Source organism: Mauremys reevesii, linkage group 15, assembly GCF_016161935.1.
Source record: "Mauremys reevesii isolate NIE-2019 linkage group 15, ASM1616193v1, whole genome shotgun sequence".
In the NCBI taxonomy this organism is placed as follows: Eukaryota; Metazoa; Chordata; order Testudines; family Geoemydidae; genus Mauremys; species Mauremys reevesii.
The window spans coordinates 9,326,352-9,345,008 of record NC_052637.1 but is presented as its reverse complement, the minus strand read 5'-3'; the positions used below and the strand labels follow the sequence as shown (position 1 = coordinate 9,345,008).

General features: G+C 43.2%; 1 protein-coding gene across 1 annotated transcript; it reads left to right on the top strand.

Annotated features, from left to right (window-relative positions):
• The first annotated feature begins 13,888 nt into the window (after positions 1-13,888).
• On the top strand, positions 13,889-14,824 carry LOC120383571 (olfactory receptor 14A16-like). The gene has a single exon (XM_039501725.1). The coding sequence runs from the start codon at positions 13,889-13,891 to the stop codon at positions 14,822-14,824; it is 936 nt and encodes a 311-aa protein (XP_039357659.1).
• Positions 14,825-18,657: the final 3,833 nt, after the last annotated feature.

Sequence of the window (18,657 nt, the reverse complement as noted above, 5' to 3'; positions counted from 1 at the left end):
TAATGGGAGTTAGGTGCCTAACCTGCTTAGGAGATATTGTGAATCTCAATAGCCACCTATCACCATCTTTAGGTACATAAACCCCTTTCTAATCCCGGGCCTTGCTAATTTCCAAGCCCTTCATTTCTCTTGAATTTCAGAAGAAAAAAAACCAAAAGCCTGAGATTTCCAAAGTCGCCACAGGGATTCCTTTGAACATCCCAGACTAAATGACTAAACAATAATGAAGACAGCCAGGCACCAGTGGCTATAGAGAGGATGTCAGGAGCACTAAGCAACTAATTGTTCTCAACTCTCTGTGCTTCAGTTTCCACACTTGTACACCCTATTTCAATATTGTGTAATCAATTTTGCATAATTCTTGCTATAGTGGAAAAGCTTTTTTGAAGATGAAGGTTTTTCAATGTTCCCTACAGACTCTCACCCTGACTCTAAACAATGGGGACAAATGTGGATCCCATTAAAATTTCCGGTGTGACTGACATGGAGTTGCTATATAATATTTTCTCTTATTTTATGCTTTGTTTCTGCTGTGGTAAATAAACTATACTTTGTTTGGGGAAGGCTGTCTGGTTACTCAAATTACTCCTGGGCACAGCTCCTGGGGGGAAGAACTGTAGGTAACAAACCAAATCACATTTGGTGCACAGGATGCTGTACCCCAATGTCAGGGTTGGAGAATCAGATAGTTCCACCCTAAAAGAGGGGGCAGGCATGAGGCGGAGACCCCTGTAACCATGACAACTGGGATTCCACCATTTACTTCAAAGGGATCCAGATTTGTCCAATGGTCTGTCATCCACACAAGGATCCAAAGGTGACTAAATGTGCCCTGGATCACAGAAGAGAAAAGTCCATGATACACATTTTAACACACTTAAAGCTCCCTTCACTAAACAAGGACACTCTACTGGAAAAGTAGATCACAATATGGAATGATCCACCCAAGTACCCCGAGAGAACCTGCTTCAAGGCTGGGGGAAAAAAATAAACAAAACATCTGCCAACACACAGGGCCGACTCCAGTGTTTTTGCTGCCCAAAGTGGCAAAAAGAAAAAAAAGCCATGATCAGCACTTAGGCTGCAGCTCTACCGTCACCTCTTCATTATTTGGCAGCAATTCAGCAGTAGGTCCTTCCCTCCAAGAGGGACCAAGGGACCCACCACCGAATTGCTGCCAAAGATCTAGACATGCTGCCCCTTTCCGTTGGCCACCTCCAGCACCTGCTTGATGCGCTGGTGCCTGGAGCCGGCCCTGCCCACACACTCCTAGTTGTCCCCTACATTTGTGGAGCTTTGTGAGAATCTTGCCCTGACCCTCCAGCATAAAGACACACAAATGAGGGCGGCCATCCTGGTTCAGAAGGAGGCTGCTATAGCTGTCAGGAAGCTGGCTACCCCAGACTGCTACAGATCCGTTGATAACCAGTTTGGTGTTGTAAAGTTGACTGTTGGTAAAGTGGTGGAGAGGTTTCTGAGGCTATCAGGCATATGGTGTACCACAACATGGCAGGCATTAAAGATATTCCTGAGGTAACTGCTGTCTTCAAGAGAATGGGGACTCCAAACTGCACAGGGACTCATGGTTTGCCCTCGTCAAGGAGCACCTGTCTGGATTTATATCTGTGGACAGACGGACAAGGGGGAAAAGTATTCAGCTTCGATGAATGGAATTCAATGTGGTTTTCTGCAGAACTAAAACAGAACTCAAAACTCAATGCCCCTCTGAGTTTAAGAAAACAGTACATCTCTAACCTCCAAATAAAACTTCTCATTTGAATAAAGAGTTGTTTGTTGTAGACTTTGAACTCTTAGCCTACAACTTTAATGACACAGTATATGCAGTACATAGACTCATCTTCATCCTTTTCCCCTGTTTATTTTTGTTTGTTTGTTTGTTTTACTTTTGAATACTTCCTTGTGTTCTGAAACATATTCTGATACAGATTTTCATTTTCTTCCCATTTTAGTGTGTCAGATCTTTAAACTGTTATCTGCTAACAACTTGAAATGTGTACGTGGTGGGCGTGAGATTCATCAGTATGTTCAGATGAGCATGTACTTCAGAACTTGCATGTGCGCCTGTTTGTTTATTGTGTGTATCTTTCTAGTTTAATACAGAACCTTACTTGAACAGGCAGCTTTGCATATACATGCAGACTAATGTATTATCGTAATACATGTATCTCATGCAATGTGTTGTATTTTCCTAATAAAACAAGTTATTTTTTGAATGATACAAAAGTAGGGTGAAAATTGGGAAAAAAAAATTAATACTACTTTTAGTAAAACCCTGGATTTTTTTGGTATAAATAGGTTTAAACTGAAAACGAAGGGGCTTAACACCAGAGGGTGATTTATGAATGTCAACATGGATTGCACAGGGAAAGTTCATCATGCCAGAGTTTTTCGTTGATCAGGAGTCTACTTTCATGGACAGGCTAGGACACTATTCACACCAAATGATATTGTCATAAATGGAGTTACTGTCCCCACTGTTATTCTGGGGTTATCCGCATAACTCATTTTGACTCAGCTTTGAAATTGTACCCAATTGTACCTGGGAAACAAAGGTTTAATTACACTTTTAGCAGGTGTGTCATGGTCGCTGCATGTGCTTTGGCCAGATGGAAATCCCATTGGAGATGTCTACAGACCTACTTGTATGTCAGTGTCAATGCTGTCCACATTACTGTGGCTTGCTGTGCTCTTCACAATCATTGTGAAGCCAGAGGTGAGCCATTTCCCTCTGAATGGATCTATGACAGTGAGGGGTTGCTGAATTGGTACACTCAGCCAGACAGTGCACCTACCACAGCTGGTGCCGGATGCAGCTAGGGAACGGAAGTCAGGGATGATTTGCGCTCCCATATCATGGACTTCCCAGCCCAATCGAAGAGGGGGAATAGTACCTTTACAAATGTGCTTGTGGGGGGTAGGGATGGAGCTCACTGATTTGGGGGTGGGGTGAGTGCTTGGAGAGGGGTTATAGGTTGATTGCCATGCAATGTATTTATGAATGACATGACCACTTATGAATGGAGGGGTGTGGTTTCATAGTATGGATTCATATAAGGAAGTGAGTCAATTGTGGATTGCTGTACCTAATTGTATAGAGCAATAGTGTTTGCTTACTGATTCCTAATGGTCCCTGATCATGTGTTTACTTTTATCATTTCAAATACACATTGGTATGTTGTGATGCAGTGATAGCAATGAACATTCTTGATGAAATTAGGATAATGGATGAGGATGTTTTATTCAGACTAGCAGGTATGAGGATTAGAGTGGTAACTAACAACATCTGGAGTGTAATATGGCACTTGTGTGTATCAGTGTATAAAAGGAGAAGTCATAAGAGGGGCATCTTTGTGCTAGCCAAGGGGACAGTGTCCTGGTGTGCTAATTGAATCAGTGCCACTGTCATAGGCATACAAGTGTTAGTGCACCTCTAGCTCCTGTGGGGCGCTAGTAACATGCTTTGCTGACAATAAGTCGTCACCGAACCAAGCCTGTGATCTTTCTTTAAGAAACATATCTAGGTCTGCTGAATCAGCAAGCTGCATTCCCTGCTCATGCAGCTAACATCAGGGCTATAAGAACAGCAACACTGAGCAGCCTTAACAACTCTCCACAGCACTAAGAGCACTTCACGCTCCCGGGTACGTCTTCCTGATGCATCTGTCTATCCTAGACTTTGGCTCCATCTTGATCCAATGATTTTCCACAGAGGATAATGGATGAGGATGTTTTGTTCAGACTAGCAGGTATGACGATTAGAGTGGTAACTAACAACATCTGGAGTGTAATATGGCACTTGTGTGTATCAGTGTATAAAAGGAGAAGTCAGAAGAGGGGCATCTTTGTGCTATCCAAGGGGACAGTGTCCTGGTGTGCTAATTGAATCAGTGCCACTGTCATAGGCTTTGATTTCCTTGTTCCGTATGCTGTAGATGATCGGATTCATCATTGGAGGCACCACGGAATATAGAACAGGCACCATGAGATCCAGACCCAATGGAGGGCTGGAGGTGGGTTTTCAGGTAGGCAAAGATGTCAGGGCAAATAAACAAGGAGACCACAGTGAGGTGAGGAAGGCTTTATGCCGGCCCTGCTCAGAGGGAATTCTCAGCACTGTTTTGAAGATTTGAACATTGAGACACAGTTATTAAAACAAAGCATCTCAAGACTAGGTATGCAACAAATGCAAGAATCCCTACTTCACTGAGATGTGAGTCAGAACTGGTGAGCTTGAGTAGTTGGGGAATTTCACAGAAGAACTGAGCCACCATGTTCCCTGTGTGCAGTGCAGAATTGAGAATTCCACTGATACAGTCACTGGCTGCCATTTGGACACCAGCTGCCCTGTTCACTACTCTCTCATAGAGCAGTGGTTGACAGATGGCAATGTATTCCTCATACATCATGGTGCGGAATAATGCTGCAGCTGCTGAAGTGAAGAAGATGAAGAGAAAGTCTAGGGTGACACATCCAGAATAAGGAATGGATCTGGTTTTTAAGAGGGAGCTGGCCAAGGATTTGGGGATACTGACAGAGAAGGGGAAGAGATGTAGGATGGACGAATTCATTAGAAAAAGTACATGAGGGTGTGAAGATGGTGGTCAAGGGCTACGAATATGATGAGAAGGATCCTCATCCAGGATGCTAGATAAAACACTAGAAACAACATGAAGTGTAAAATCTGCAGCTTCTGAACATCAGAGAATCCCTGGAGAAGGAACTCAGTCATGGTGGTTCAGCTGGACATTTTTTTTCCCTCAGCACATTGTATCCTGCTAATGGAGGAAGGACAAGGGTACTGGTCAGGATCAGAATGACAGAGGAAGGAACCTGATTCCCCTCTCAATAATATCATAGAATCATACAATCATAGAAGATTAGAGTTGGAAGAGGTCCTCTAGTCCAATCCCCTGCTCAAAGCAGGACCAACATCAGCTAAATCATCCCAGCCAAGGCTTTGTCAGTCCAGGCCTTAAAACCTCTAAGGAGATTCCACCACCTCCCTATGTAAACCATTCCAGTGCTTCACCACCCTCCTAGTGAAATAATGTTTCCTAATATCTAACCTAGACCTCCCCCGCTGCAACTTGAGACCATTGCCTCTTCTTCTGTCATCTGCCATCACTGAGAACAGCCCAGCTCCATCCTCTTTGGAACCCCCTTCAGGTAGGTGAAGGCTGCTATCAAATCCCCCCTACTCTTCTTGTCTTCAGACTAAATAACCCCAGTTCCTTCAGCTTCACCTCATAAGTCATGTGCCCCAGCCCCCTAATCATTTTTGTTGCCTTCTACTGGACTGTCTCCAATTTGTCCATGTCCCTTCTGTAGTGGAGGGAACAAAACTGGACACAATACTCCAGGTGTGGCCTCACCAGTGCCGAATAGAGGGGAATAATCACTTCCCTCAATCTGTTGGAAATGCTCATACTAATACAGCCCAATATGCCATTGGCCTTCTTGGTAACGAGGGCACACTGCTGATTCATTTCCAGTTTCTCATCCACTGTAACCCCTAGGTCCTTTTCTGCAGAACTGCTGCCTAGCCAATCACTCCCCAGTCTGTAACGGTGCATGGGATTCTTCCTTCCTAAGTGCAGGACTCTGCACTTGTCCTAGTTGATCCTCATCAGATTTCTTTTGGCCCAATCCTCCAAATTGTCTAGGTCACTCTGGACCCTATCCCTACCTTCCTGCATATCTACCTCTCCCCTCAGTTTACTGTCATGTTTTATTTTATTTTGCTTGACAATTCACTTTGTTCTGCTTGTTATTACTTGGAACCACTTAAATCCTACTTTTTTATTTAATAAAATCACCCTTTACTTATTAATTAATCCAAAGTATGTATTAATATTGGGGGAGGGGGCCAAACAGCTGTGCATATCTCCCTATGTGTGTTATTGAGGGTGGACAATTTATAAGTTTGCCCTGTATAAGCTTTATATAGGGTAAAACACATTTATTGGGAGATTGGACCCCATTTGGAGTTGGGCATCTGAGCAGGGCTGGCTCCAGCTTTCTTGCCACACCAAGTGGCAAAGAGAAAAAAAAAAGCTGCAATCGGCGGCACTTCAGTGGCTGCTCTACCGCGCCGTTTCATTCTTTGGCAGCAATTTGTCAGCCAGTCCTTCCCTCTGAGGGGGACTGAGGGACCTGCCACCGAATTGCTGCCGAAGACCTGGATGTGCCACCCCCTTTTGGGGCTGCCCTAAGCACTAGCTTGCTGTGCTGGTGCCTGTAATGGGCCGTGCATCTGAGTGTTGAAGACAGGAACATTTAAGCTGTTTTCAGTTAAGCCCGCAGCTTTTAAGGAATGTGGAATATACTAAAAACTTGGGGACAGATCTACAATACTAAAATACTAAAATGGAAACACAGCCTGATTCCCACATTCTAGGGAAATATGACACAGTCTGACCCCCACATCTTATGATCTAACTTGTCTGTGAGAACATAAGAAAGGCCAGACTGGGTCAGACCAATGGTCCATCTAGCCCAGTATACTAACAGTGGCCAGTGCCAGATGCTTCAGAGGGAATGAGCAGAAGAGGGCAATTTTGAGAGACCCATTCCTAGTTGTCCTGTCCTAGCTTCTGGCAGTCAGAGGTTTAGAGACTCCTGGAGCATGGGGTTGCATCCCTGACCATCTGGACTAACAATCATTGATGGCCCTATCCTCCATAAACATATCTTAGTCTTTTTACAACCCAGTTATAGTTTTGGCCTTCACAACATCCCATGGCAATCAGTTCCACAGGTAGACTATGCATTGTGTGTAAAAGTACTTCCTTTTCTTTGTTTTAAACCAGCAGTCTATTAATTTCATCGAGTGACCCCTAAGTCTTGTGTTATGTGAAGGAGTAAATAACACTTGCTTATTCATTTTCTCCACACCATTCATGATTTTATAGGCCTTAATAATTGCCATTTCCCTTTTCTGTATCTATTCCAATTCTAATATATCTCTTTTGAGATGCGGTGACCAGAACTGCTCACAGTATTCAAGGTGTGGGCATATCATGGATTTATAAAGTGGCATTATGATATTTACTGTCTAATTATCTACCCCTTTCCTAATGGTTCCTGTTAGTTTTTTTTGTTTTGTTTTGTTTGTTTGTTGTTGTGGTTGGTTATTTATTTATTTATTTATTATGAATGCCACTGCATATTGAGTGAATGTTTTCAGGGAACTATCCATGATGACTCCAATATCTCTTTCTTGAGTGGTAACTATGAATTTAGACCACACCCTTTTTTATGTATAGCTGGGATTATATTTTCCAATGTGCAATACTTTGCATTTATCAACATTAAATTTTAGCTGCCATTTTGTTGCCCAGTCACCAAGTTTAGTGAGATCACTTTTTGTAACTCTTCACAGTCACCTTTGGACTGAGTAATTTTGTATCATCTGTAACTTTGCCACCTTACTGCTTACCCCTTTTTCCAGATCATTTATGAATAATTTGAACAGCACTGCTCCCAGTACAGATCCTTGATGGATCCCACTATTTACCTCTCTCCACTTTGAAAAATAACTGTTTATTCCTACCCTTAGTTTCCTGTCGTTTAACCAGTTACTGATTCATGAGAGGACCTTCCCTCTTATCCCATGACTGCTTACTTTGCTTAAAACCCTTTGTTATACAGGAGGTCTGACTAGATGAACACAGTGCTCCCTTCTAGCCTTGGAATCTACGGATATGTCTATACTACCCGCTGGATTGGCAGGCAGCAATCGATCCAGCGGGGGTTGATTTATCCCGCCTAGTCTAGACACTATAAATCGACCCCAGAGTGCTCTGCCATCGACTCCTGTACTACAGCGCCATGAGAGGTGCAGGCAGAGTCGACGGTGGAGTGGCAGCAGTCAACTCACTGCGGAGAAGACACCGTGGTGAATAGGTGTAAGTACCTCGACTTCAGCTACGTTATTCATGTAGCTGAAGTTGTGTAACTTAGATTGATACCCCCCCCCCCCAGTGTAGACTAGGCCTATGAGTCTATGAAACAAAGCAAAATAAAATTATTATTAATTAATAATAATAATAATGATAATATATTCCCATGATGTAATTCTGAGTGATAATAATAATAAACATGTGTATGATAGTTGGCCCTGAGATCTGGGCCCCATTGTTCCAGATAAGATGCAAAGAGCTCACAGTCTAAATAGACAAAACAGGCCAAAGGTGGGAAGGGAAACAGAAACCCTGAGTTGAAGGGACTTGCCTAAATTCACCCAGCAGATCACTGGCAGAAGAACCCAGGAATCCTAACATACAAGCCCCTTAGAAATTCCCAACTTAATATGTTTTTGGTATAAGCCCTCTCTAACTGTGACTATGAGCATGTTATAAAATTACCTGTTATTGATTTCCCTCACATAGAGTGTGTGTGTGTGTGTGTGTGTGTGGGCAGAGGGGATATACACAGACATGGACACGCTGAGTGTCAAAAGTTTATGGGCTTAAACATACAGAATCATTTAACATGGAAAAAGAAATCTTTTTTGTATAACCCTGACACCTAGAGGCCTCAGTCTCCTAGATGCTTCACAAATGCATCTGTATAATCCAAACACACAATGGAAGGGAGGGGAAACTGAGACATAGAGAGGAGAAGTGGCTTGTGGCAGGTCATACAGCAGGTCAGTGGCCAAGACAGGACTAGATACCAGGTCTCCTGAGTACCAGTCCTGTGCCCCTAGCCCTTGGATCACAGTCATTGCTCTATACACTACTGCCTCTCTGTCACTGTGATCACTTCCGTTTCTGGGAACATTTACGAAAGTACAATACAGACAGAAAATAACGTTGGCCTCTGGGCCTCTGATCCTGTGCTGTGCAGTGCTCCAGGGAGTGAGTGCCTGAAGGCCCTTAGGAATCAGCATGGATAAATATCCTTCCAACAGCACCAGAGTTAGCCACACACAGCTTGTCTGCAGAGAGCAACAGGTCTTAGTATTTTTCCTGCAGGTCAGCCTCAGTGTGAAGAGAGAACAGTTTCACCTAATACAATGATAGATAGATAGGTAGATAGATAGATGACTGAAAGGAGTCTGGAGTTGGAGGAGAAAAGAGCTGGGAGGATTTCACACGCACCATCACAGTAAGTCTGCTGTTGCAATGAAATATATGTGGGGCTTCCAGAGGTGCCTTTTAAGGAAAAAATTGTAAATGGTTGTAAATGGACATGTTTTTTTCAGATTTTCAGTCTTATTTCAATTTGGACATAGTAAACTAAAGTAGCACAAATCAGCGGTTACCTTAGGAAACATCTATCTATCTATCTATCTATCTATCTATTTGACAGGTCACAGTGAAAAACAAATAGAGAATCTGTCTATCCATCTAGTGAGCATATTATTTGTTGTTACTTCTGTCTTTCTCTCTATCTTTATGTTTGTTCTTTCTTTCAATCAGTTTGTTGTTACTTCTTTTGCTAGTTTGGAAATGTGTTGACTGGGATACACAAGGGGAAAAGAATCAGAATGAGACATAACACATATTGAAATTGAGTGGTTCTGTAAAACAAACTTAATTTAAACTCATCCAAGCCCCCTTTTCAGAGAGACGGTTATCAGTTAGATCTTGTCTACAAGGTGCAGTAGTTCACAGGAGAGGTTTATATATTCCATTGTGTACTAACATGTTGCACACTCCAAGCTTCCTAGTGTACATTGATGTATTTTCATTTCAAGCAGTACTATATTAATGCGCACTAGGGAACTTTTAGTGTATGCCAGCAGGGTCCATGTGGGTCAGTTAGTGCACAACATGCTAGTGTGCACTAGAATTTGTGCCCTGCTAGTGCAGACTAAGGCACTGTGTAGACAAACCCTGAGAGTCTCTTATTCTGTCTGGCAATTCTTCTTAACAGCGACCTTCACTGAGCATTTTCATGCTGGTCAGAGCTGGATGGGCCATCTCAGATCATAGTGCTCATGATGTATGGTGCATTTGGTCTCAGGATCAGGTGAAAAGCCAACAGAGAGGAAGATAGTGTGGGTGGAAAGGGAATGGAAACCAGAGCAGGATCTCACGTGTATCAGTCTGTGGTCCTCAGTGGTCCAGCAGTGATGTCCTGGCATGCACACTGGTGACCTGTGGTCTGGGTGTGTGATGAATCAATGCTCCTCAGAGCTCATGAGCAAAGGACAGGGTCTTTAGAGTGAGGGGGAAGCCTGTTGAGCTTTCCCCTGGGAATCTCATAGGAGTCTGCTCCCTGTTTGACCCCCCCCATAATTTTAAGGACCACAAAATGGGGAGATGGGTGGACTAGCCCATCCGCTCATTATATTGTCCACCAATGAGACCTAGTTTGGTTTATCTTCAATGAAAATATAATGCAGTCTTTAACTGCACAATCACATATTCCTTTTTCCACTGGACCCCTGGCTCAGTGCACAAGATGGACTTAGTGAGCAACTATTCAGTACTTGGTTTTCTCCTCATTCTTCACCATGTACCCCTAGGACTTATTCACTACACACCGTTCTACCCTACACTGAAGACAAAAAAAAACATTTTATTTTAGGCTTTTCTACAGTGCTCATCACTATAATATCTTAGTGCTTTATGAAAGGGCTGGGCAAGAACCAGCATTTGCATTTCATGGGATAGGCTTTGATTTCAAAATTTATTTTCATTCCAAATTGCAATGAAAAATTGAATTTCAAAATTTCCCATTAAATGATTTTTTTTTTAAATTTGGGGGTCAATTCAAACATTACATTTCAATAAAATTGAAGCATTTTGTTTCAATTTTGACTATAATTTACATTTTATATTTTTATTTTAGTTTATATTTTTTTAAGAAAAAAATATTTTATTTTATAAAATGACTCCTCATGCCAAATGTCAAGCCCCTGCTCCAAAGCAAAGTCTCACTAGAGCTTAAAATGAGCAAAACAATATATTTTCCCCTGCTTCATTCTTGGAAATGTCTCAACTGTTTTGAGGCAGACACCTGGCATAGAAAATATCAGCCCCAATGGTTGAAGTTTGGTAAAGTTATAAGCAACAGAAAATAGGGCCTTGTAATGGGAACATTAATAAGAGGTAGCGTTATCAACCCACCTAGAATAACATCAATCAGTACCCAAATGCCAAATAATAACTTTGTGCACCCTAATGACTTTGACGGGGGTATGCATTGGTTGACCCTAAATGTGAGTGTTCCAGAATGAGAATAATTAGTCCTTCTGCATGAGGTCCAAATGTCATTTATCTTCTTTCTAGTCAGTGCAATTTTTAATTTTTATGGAAAAAACAATGATGCTAAATCCTGCAGTTCGTAGTCATGACAGACCATCATTGGGATCAATGACAGTGAAATGCAGTAGAAATAAAGAGAGCCCAGCTACATGGTGTCCTGATCGTCACTGGATCTTGATCTTGCAGCAGTTCTACTACAAATGCTATGACTGCTAATAAAAATTCTGTCCAGTGTTGCCACATTTTTAAACAGAGATACAGCATGGTATAGTGATTATGGGGGCTGGAGTCAAGGTTCTTGGGTTCTATTTCCAACTCTTACCTCAGAGTATCAGAGGGGTAGCCGTGTTAGTCTGGATCTGTAAAAGCAACAAAGAATTTATCCTCAGACACAACTATTTCAAATTTGATGACAATATATATCTCCAGATCAGTGGCACCGCTATGGGCACCCGCATGGCCCCACAATATGCCAATATTTTTATGGCTGACCTGGAACAACGCTTCCTCAGCTCCCGTCCACTCACGCCCCTTCTCTACCTACGCTACATTGATGACATCTTCATCATCTGGACCCATGGGAAAGAGACTCTGGAAAAATTCCACCACGATTTCAACAGCTTCCACCCCACCATCAACCTCAGCCTGGACCAATCTACATGGGAGGTCCACTTCCTAGACACTACGGTGCAAATAATTGATGGTCACATTAACACCACCCTATACCGAAAACCTACCGACTGCTATGCCTACCTTCATGCCTCCAGCTTCCATCCCGGGCACACCACAAGATCCATTGTCTACAGCCAAGCACTGAGGTACAACCGCATCTGCTCTAACCCCACAGACAGAGACCAACACCTACAAAATCTCCACCAAGCATTCTCAAAACTACAGTAGCAGCACGAGGAAATAAGGAGACAGATCAACAGAGCCAGACGTGTACCCAGAAGCCTCCTACTGCAAGACAAACCCAAGAAAGAAACCAACAGGACTCCACTGGCCATCACATACAGTCCCCAGCTCAAACCCCTCCAGCGCATCATCAGGGATCTACAACCCATCCTGGAGAATGATCCCACACTTTCACAGGCCTTGGGTGGCAGGCCAGTCCTCGCCCACAGACAACCTGCCAACCTGAAGCATATTCTCACCAGTAACTGCACACCGCACCATAGTAACTCTAGCTCAGGAACCAACCCATGCAACAAACCTCGATGCCAACTCTGCCCACATATCTACACCAGCAACACCATCACAGGACCTAACCAGATCAGCCACACCATCACCGGTTCATTCACCTGCACGTCCACCAATGTAATATATGCCATCATATGCCAGCAATCCCCTCTGCTATGTACATCGGCCAAACTGGACAGTCTCTAAGGAAAAGGATAAATGGACACAAATCAGATATTAGGAATGGCAATATACAAAAACCTGTAGGAGAACACTTCAACCTCCCTGGCCACACAATAGCAGATCTTAAGGTGGCCATCCTGCAGCAAAAAACTTCAGGACCAGACTTCAAAGAGAAACTGCTGAGCTCCAGTTCATCTGCAAATTTGACACCATCAGCTCAGGATTAAACAAAGACTGTGAATGGCTTGCCAATTACAGAACCAGTTTCTCCTCCCTTGGTTTTCACACCTCAACTGCTAGAACAGGGCCTCATCCTCCCTGATTGAACTAACCTCGTTATCTCTAGCTTGCTTCTTGCTTGCATATATAAACCTGCCCCTGGAAATTTCCACCACTTGGATCTGAAGAAGTGGGTATTCACCCACGAAAGCTCATGCTGCAGAACGTCTGTTAGTCTATAAGGTGCCACAGGATTCTTTGTTGCTCTTACCTCAGAGTTATCTAGTAATTAGGGAAAGGTACAGTACCAAGACTCCTTGGTTCTATTCCCAGCTCTGGGAGAGGAGTGGGGTCTAGTGGATTAGAGAAGTGGGAGACAGTCAGAACTCTGGGGTTCTTTTATTCTGTTTTTGGTTATGAGTGATGGGTCATGACTAGAACAGCCAACTGGGTTTCGGGACTCTTCCTGGCTTGTGTTCCTGACTCTATAGCTGAGTCATCATGTGACCATGAGTGAGCCCTTTCACCTCTGAGGGAGATGCTACTCCCATTTACAGCAGTGTAAATGCAGAGTAATTTCACTGCTTTCAATGAAATTGCTCCAGATTTATACTGGTGTGCCTGACAGCAGAATCTAGCTGTCTGGTCTGCAGTTTCCCTTCTGTAAAATGAGGATAAGATTTACCTAACTTTATACATCTTTGAATGAAAAAGTTATACAAAGATCTAAAAAGTAATTGGTCTTGATTATAATCCCATTCAGTCAATGGGCCTGATTATCCTCTCACTCAGCTAGTGTAAATCAGGAGTAATTCCATTGTAGTCAATGGGACTTATTCTCCTCTCTCTCACTCAGCCTAATGCAAATCAAGAGTAACTACACTGCAGTCAGTGGGGCTGATTCTCTCACCGCCATTCCCAGATTACACGAATCATCACAAGATAAGGATGTGATCTTAACTCAAGGAAATTACGGTGGTTTACACAAAAGGAGAGATATTTTACTAGTCTAATCCTGACCATTGTCCTTCCCTCTACAGGCAGTTCATAATGTACCGAGAAAGAAAATGTCCAACCGAACCACAGTGACCGCATTTCTTCTCCTGGGATTCTCTGATGTTCCAGAGGTGCAGATTTTATACTTCATACTTTTCTTAGTAATTTACCTGGCAGTCCTGATGGAGAATCTTCTTATCATTACAGCCATAGCATTTGAACACCATCTTCACACTCCCATGTACTTCTTCTTGATGAATCTGTCTGTCGTAGACCTTGGTTCTATCTCTGTCAACATCCCCAAATCAATGGCTAATTCCCTAACCCACACTAGGTCAATTTCCTATGCTGGATGTGTTGCCCAGGTTTTTTTCCTTGTCTTCTTGTCAGGAGCAGATTTTTTCCTTCTCACTGTCATGGCATACGACCGATACGTTGCTATCTGCAAACCACTGCACTATGACAGAGTGATGAACAGTCAAGCTTGTGTCCAAATGGCAGCCAGTGCCTGGATCAGTGGTGTTCTCAATTCTGCACTGCACACCGGGAACACATTTATGTTAACCTTCTGTGGAGGCAACATGGTGGATCAGTTCTTCTGTGAAATCCCCAAGCTACTAAAGCTCACCTGCTCTGAATCATATCTCAGTGAAGTTCAGGTTCTCACCTTTAGTGCATGCTTAGGCTTAAGCTGCTTTGTTTTAATAACTTTTTCATATGTTCAGATCTTCAAAACAGTGCTGAGAATCCCTTCTGAGCAAGGACGCCATAAAGCCTTCTCCACCTGTCTTCCTCACCTCATTGTGGTCTCTTTATTTGTTTTCACTTGCATCTTTGCCTACCTGAAACCCACCTCTAGTTCTACATCGGGTCTGGATCTTGTGGTGGCTCTTCTCTACTCCATGTTACCGCCAATGTTGAATCCAGTTATCTATAGCATGAGGAACAAGGACATCAAAGTTGCATTTAGGAGACTGACTGGGTGGACGTTATTCACCAAGAATTAATCGTCTGTCTGTAAATATCCTTTTGCTTTGTTTCTTCTGGTCCATGTCAGTTATTTCCATGACTACGCAATTTATACACAGAAGGTCCAGTGTGTACTCTTGGCTGCACCAATTCAAATCCAAATTAACTCCATGATGTCAACGCACTTGGGCTGATTTACACCCGCAGAAGTTCTTGCTTAATAATAGAGTTAAACTGGTGTGAATTTTGTGGGAGGGAAGAATTGGGCTTTCATTCTGTACCAAAGCAATGCCTAGGGGGGAGGGATAGCTCAGTGGTTTGAGCATTGGCCTGCTAAACCCAGGGTTGTGAGTTCAACTCCTGAGGAGGCCACGTAGGCATCTGTGGCAAAATCAGTATTTGGTCTTGCTAGTGAAGGCAGGGGGCGGGGCTGGGCTCAATAACCCTTCAGGGTCTTTTCCAGTTCTAGGAAATGGGTATATCTCCATTATTAAGTTGCTTTGCCACTTATACCCATTTCAGGGTCACTTAAAAACACAGAGCTTCTTTCCCTTATGTGCATAAATCAGGATTGGTGTCAAGGGAGTCAGACTGGTGTAGATCTAGTATATGGTATATGTCTCTGACCTCTGCAAACCACTGTAGTGCCATTGACTTTGATAAAGGTTAACCAATTTACACTACCTGGAGATCTGGCCTCTTGACGTCAACGGAACTACATCCATTTACAGCAGGTTGGGACTGGGCTCATGACGCCAATTGACACAAGCTGTGGATCTAACATCCACATTTTAATATCAAGGAGCTCGATCTATTTAGCTTAACAAAGAAATGCTTAAGAGGTAACTTGATCACAGTCTACAAGTACACACACAGAGAATAAATATTTGAAAATGAGCTCTTCAGTCTAGCTGAGAGGGTTGTACCAGGATCCGATGGCTGGAAGTTGAAGACAAATTCAGACTGGAAATAAGGCATACAATTTTTAACTTTATTTTTATTGTTTTTGTATAAAATATAAGCACATAACAAAACAAAACATATAAATACATGCACAAGATGGAAATACAATAACAAAATTCAATGTTCATTATTTGTAAAACCCGGAAAAAAACAAAACAAAACAAAAACCCTTAACTTATAGAGCTCATGCATAAATTATTAAAGTGACTAAATAGATAAATATTAAATGAGTCATTTATTTCCATTAATGCAGTTGTAGAGAGCTCACCAGGATAGTCTGTGTATGACGGAGATTTCTGTTTTCTCAAAATAACTCTTTTGGACACTAAAATAGTTACTGAAATCCATTTCTTAATGTTAACTGGTAATACCAATGCATCCAGCACCCCTAAAATACACAAACTTGGAGAAGGAAAGACAGTTTTTGAGAGAACATTGAATATGGTGTTCAGAACACATGCATTGTTGGATAGGTAGAGACGATGTGTGAAAGGTTGGCATGTGGCTGTTTGTATTTCCAACATTCACTGTGTGTTGCCAATCTCAGCTTAAACAAACGTTCTCGAGTCCAGAGGTATCTGTTTACTATCTTGTTCTGGAAGAATCACAAGGATAAAAAACTTGAAGTATCTTTCACATTAAGCCAGATATCCTCCCAGCCTTCTGTAGTGATAATAAGGCTAAGTTCTTTTTCCCATTTTTCTTTGGGACTGCGATTTAGAGGGTAATGCAAAACATTAAGCCAGCCTGTGGTGGGGTTGGTATCACCACCGCAGTGTCTCCTACTGGTTGTGTCCGGGAATTAGCTCAGTCCAGTGAAGTGCCCTCTCCTGGTGGTGTCCTGCCTGATGTCTCGCCCTTTGTTGGCGTCGGAGCCCACGTCGCTCACAAGCTCACGGCATCATCTTCAGGACCACTGCCCTCTGGTTCTGTGGTTTTGCATGTGTATGTGGGTTGAACACTGTTGTGTGTTTGTATATGGAATGGACACTGCAGTGTGTTTGTGGGCTGTGTGGTAGTGTGTGTGTTTGTGGGCTGTACAATATTATGTATAACTATATGTTAACATCCCATGTAGACCGTGCTAAAGGACAAAGTGCACAGGCAATAGCAAACTCATAAGCTGCTATACAAGATCTGACCACTAGAAGGGGATGAGGAGGCACATTGTGTTAGGCTGGGTTATGTGTACATTGAGGAATGAGAGTGACTGTGTGTACCTGTGTGGGAGGGAAAGGGAAAAAGGGACCAGACAGAGAATAAATTGAAACAGAGACAGTGGCATTGGATTAGTTCAAATGTCTGTGAGTCCTGTCCTCATGGCTGAGAGAGGTGACTCCAGTTCAGATAAAATGGCTGCACAGTGTCACACGTACAAATGCCACCCACTGGTCTGTGTGTGTTTGAAATTCTCTCCGTGCCCAATTCCAAGAGACTGTAAGTCTGTTACAGCCCTACCAGGGAGCCTGGCTGTTTAGCTCAAGCTGCAGGGACTCAAGCCCTTAGCTCTGGAGGTCTCTAGTTCAACCACAAGGTGTCAGTCAAGATGCTGACCATCATATGAGCTCAACTTAGACTCTATTTCTGCATTAATGAGGTACAGCTGTTGGCCTACCACCACGCTGCTGCAGAGTAGGAGTGAGGCCTATCAGGGGAGTGACACACTAGTGTGATGAGGGGCCGATTTATGCCCACATCATATCAGACATCCACGTTCCGTTCCAGCTGCATGCTCATGACCTAAGATGCATTGCATGGGTGGTGTGTATTGAAACTGAGCCTGATAGAACTGGTCAAGAAAACTCCACCTGAAAATAGTATCCTCAGTCTGTTCATGGCAGATGCTTCTACTATTCTAGCTGAGTAAAAATGAACCTGCCCATGGCTTGGAAAAATGTTGTCAAACTCTATCCTTGACCCACCATGCTCACTCCTCCCAAAGAGCTCCTGCAGAAATTCTTGGGGGCCTCATGTACCTGGAAGCTGTTCCAAGCAGCTGGTTCTCCTGCATTCTCTCCCAGAGGCAATGATGACAGGTTTATTGTCTGACAGTGAACATCATGTCTGGCCTTTGTGAAGAAGGGCCTAATGGAGTGAGAGGGGTCTATCCATGGGAACTTGTGCTTAACTCATTCAGCCTCTTTGAAATCCCAGCCTTCATCCTAGATAAATATCCTCTCTTCTCCCTAGAGGTGGTTCCTCCATATTCGGTGTCAGATACATTGACTGGAGCAAGGGCACAAACATGTGCTGCCCTGATGGTACTTGATTTGTGGATGAAAGGAGGATTTCATTCTTCAGGGCTCTCGACCCAGTCATGTGTAATTCAGAGCAGGGCTTTGAACCTGGATCTCCTACATTTTAGCTGAGTATCCTGACAAGAAGCCTCTAAAGAGACTTGCTCTCTCTTTTGCTTTGTCCTGTTGGAGCTGTTCCTCTTGATATAAACTATTAATTATAGAGTGGGCCAAAGTCAGTGACTCTGGAGTGGGGGAGATGCAGGTTCAAGTCCCTGCTCTGCCTAATTCAGAGCAGCCCAGTTGAGTACCCTAACATCTAGGCTATTCGCTACTCGGGGCATCTCTCTCTCTCTAATTTTGACCAGAAATTCTATCTTTCACCTGAGAAACCTTCTCAATCAATGTTTAATTGAAACCGACATGTTCCAAGGGCAAGTTACAGTTTCAATGAATCAGCATTTTTGGATGAAGAAAAGTTTCTTTGAAAAATTGCTGATCAGCTTTTCCCAGGCAGCTGCCTCCCTGGGCTACCCAAATCCCAGCTAGCTAGAGAGTTGGGCAGTCCGGGCAGGCAGCTGCCTGGTGATCAGTGGAGCTCGGAGGACCCATCTACTAAGGTCCCTAACAGCTGAGCTTCTGAGGAACTGTGAGCCTGGGAACCTGGCAGC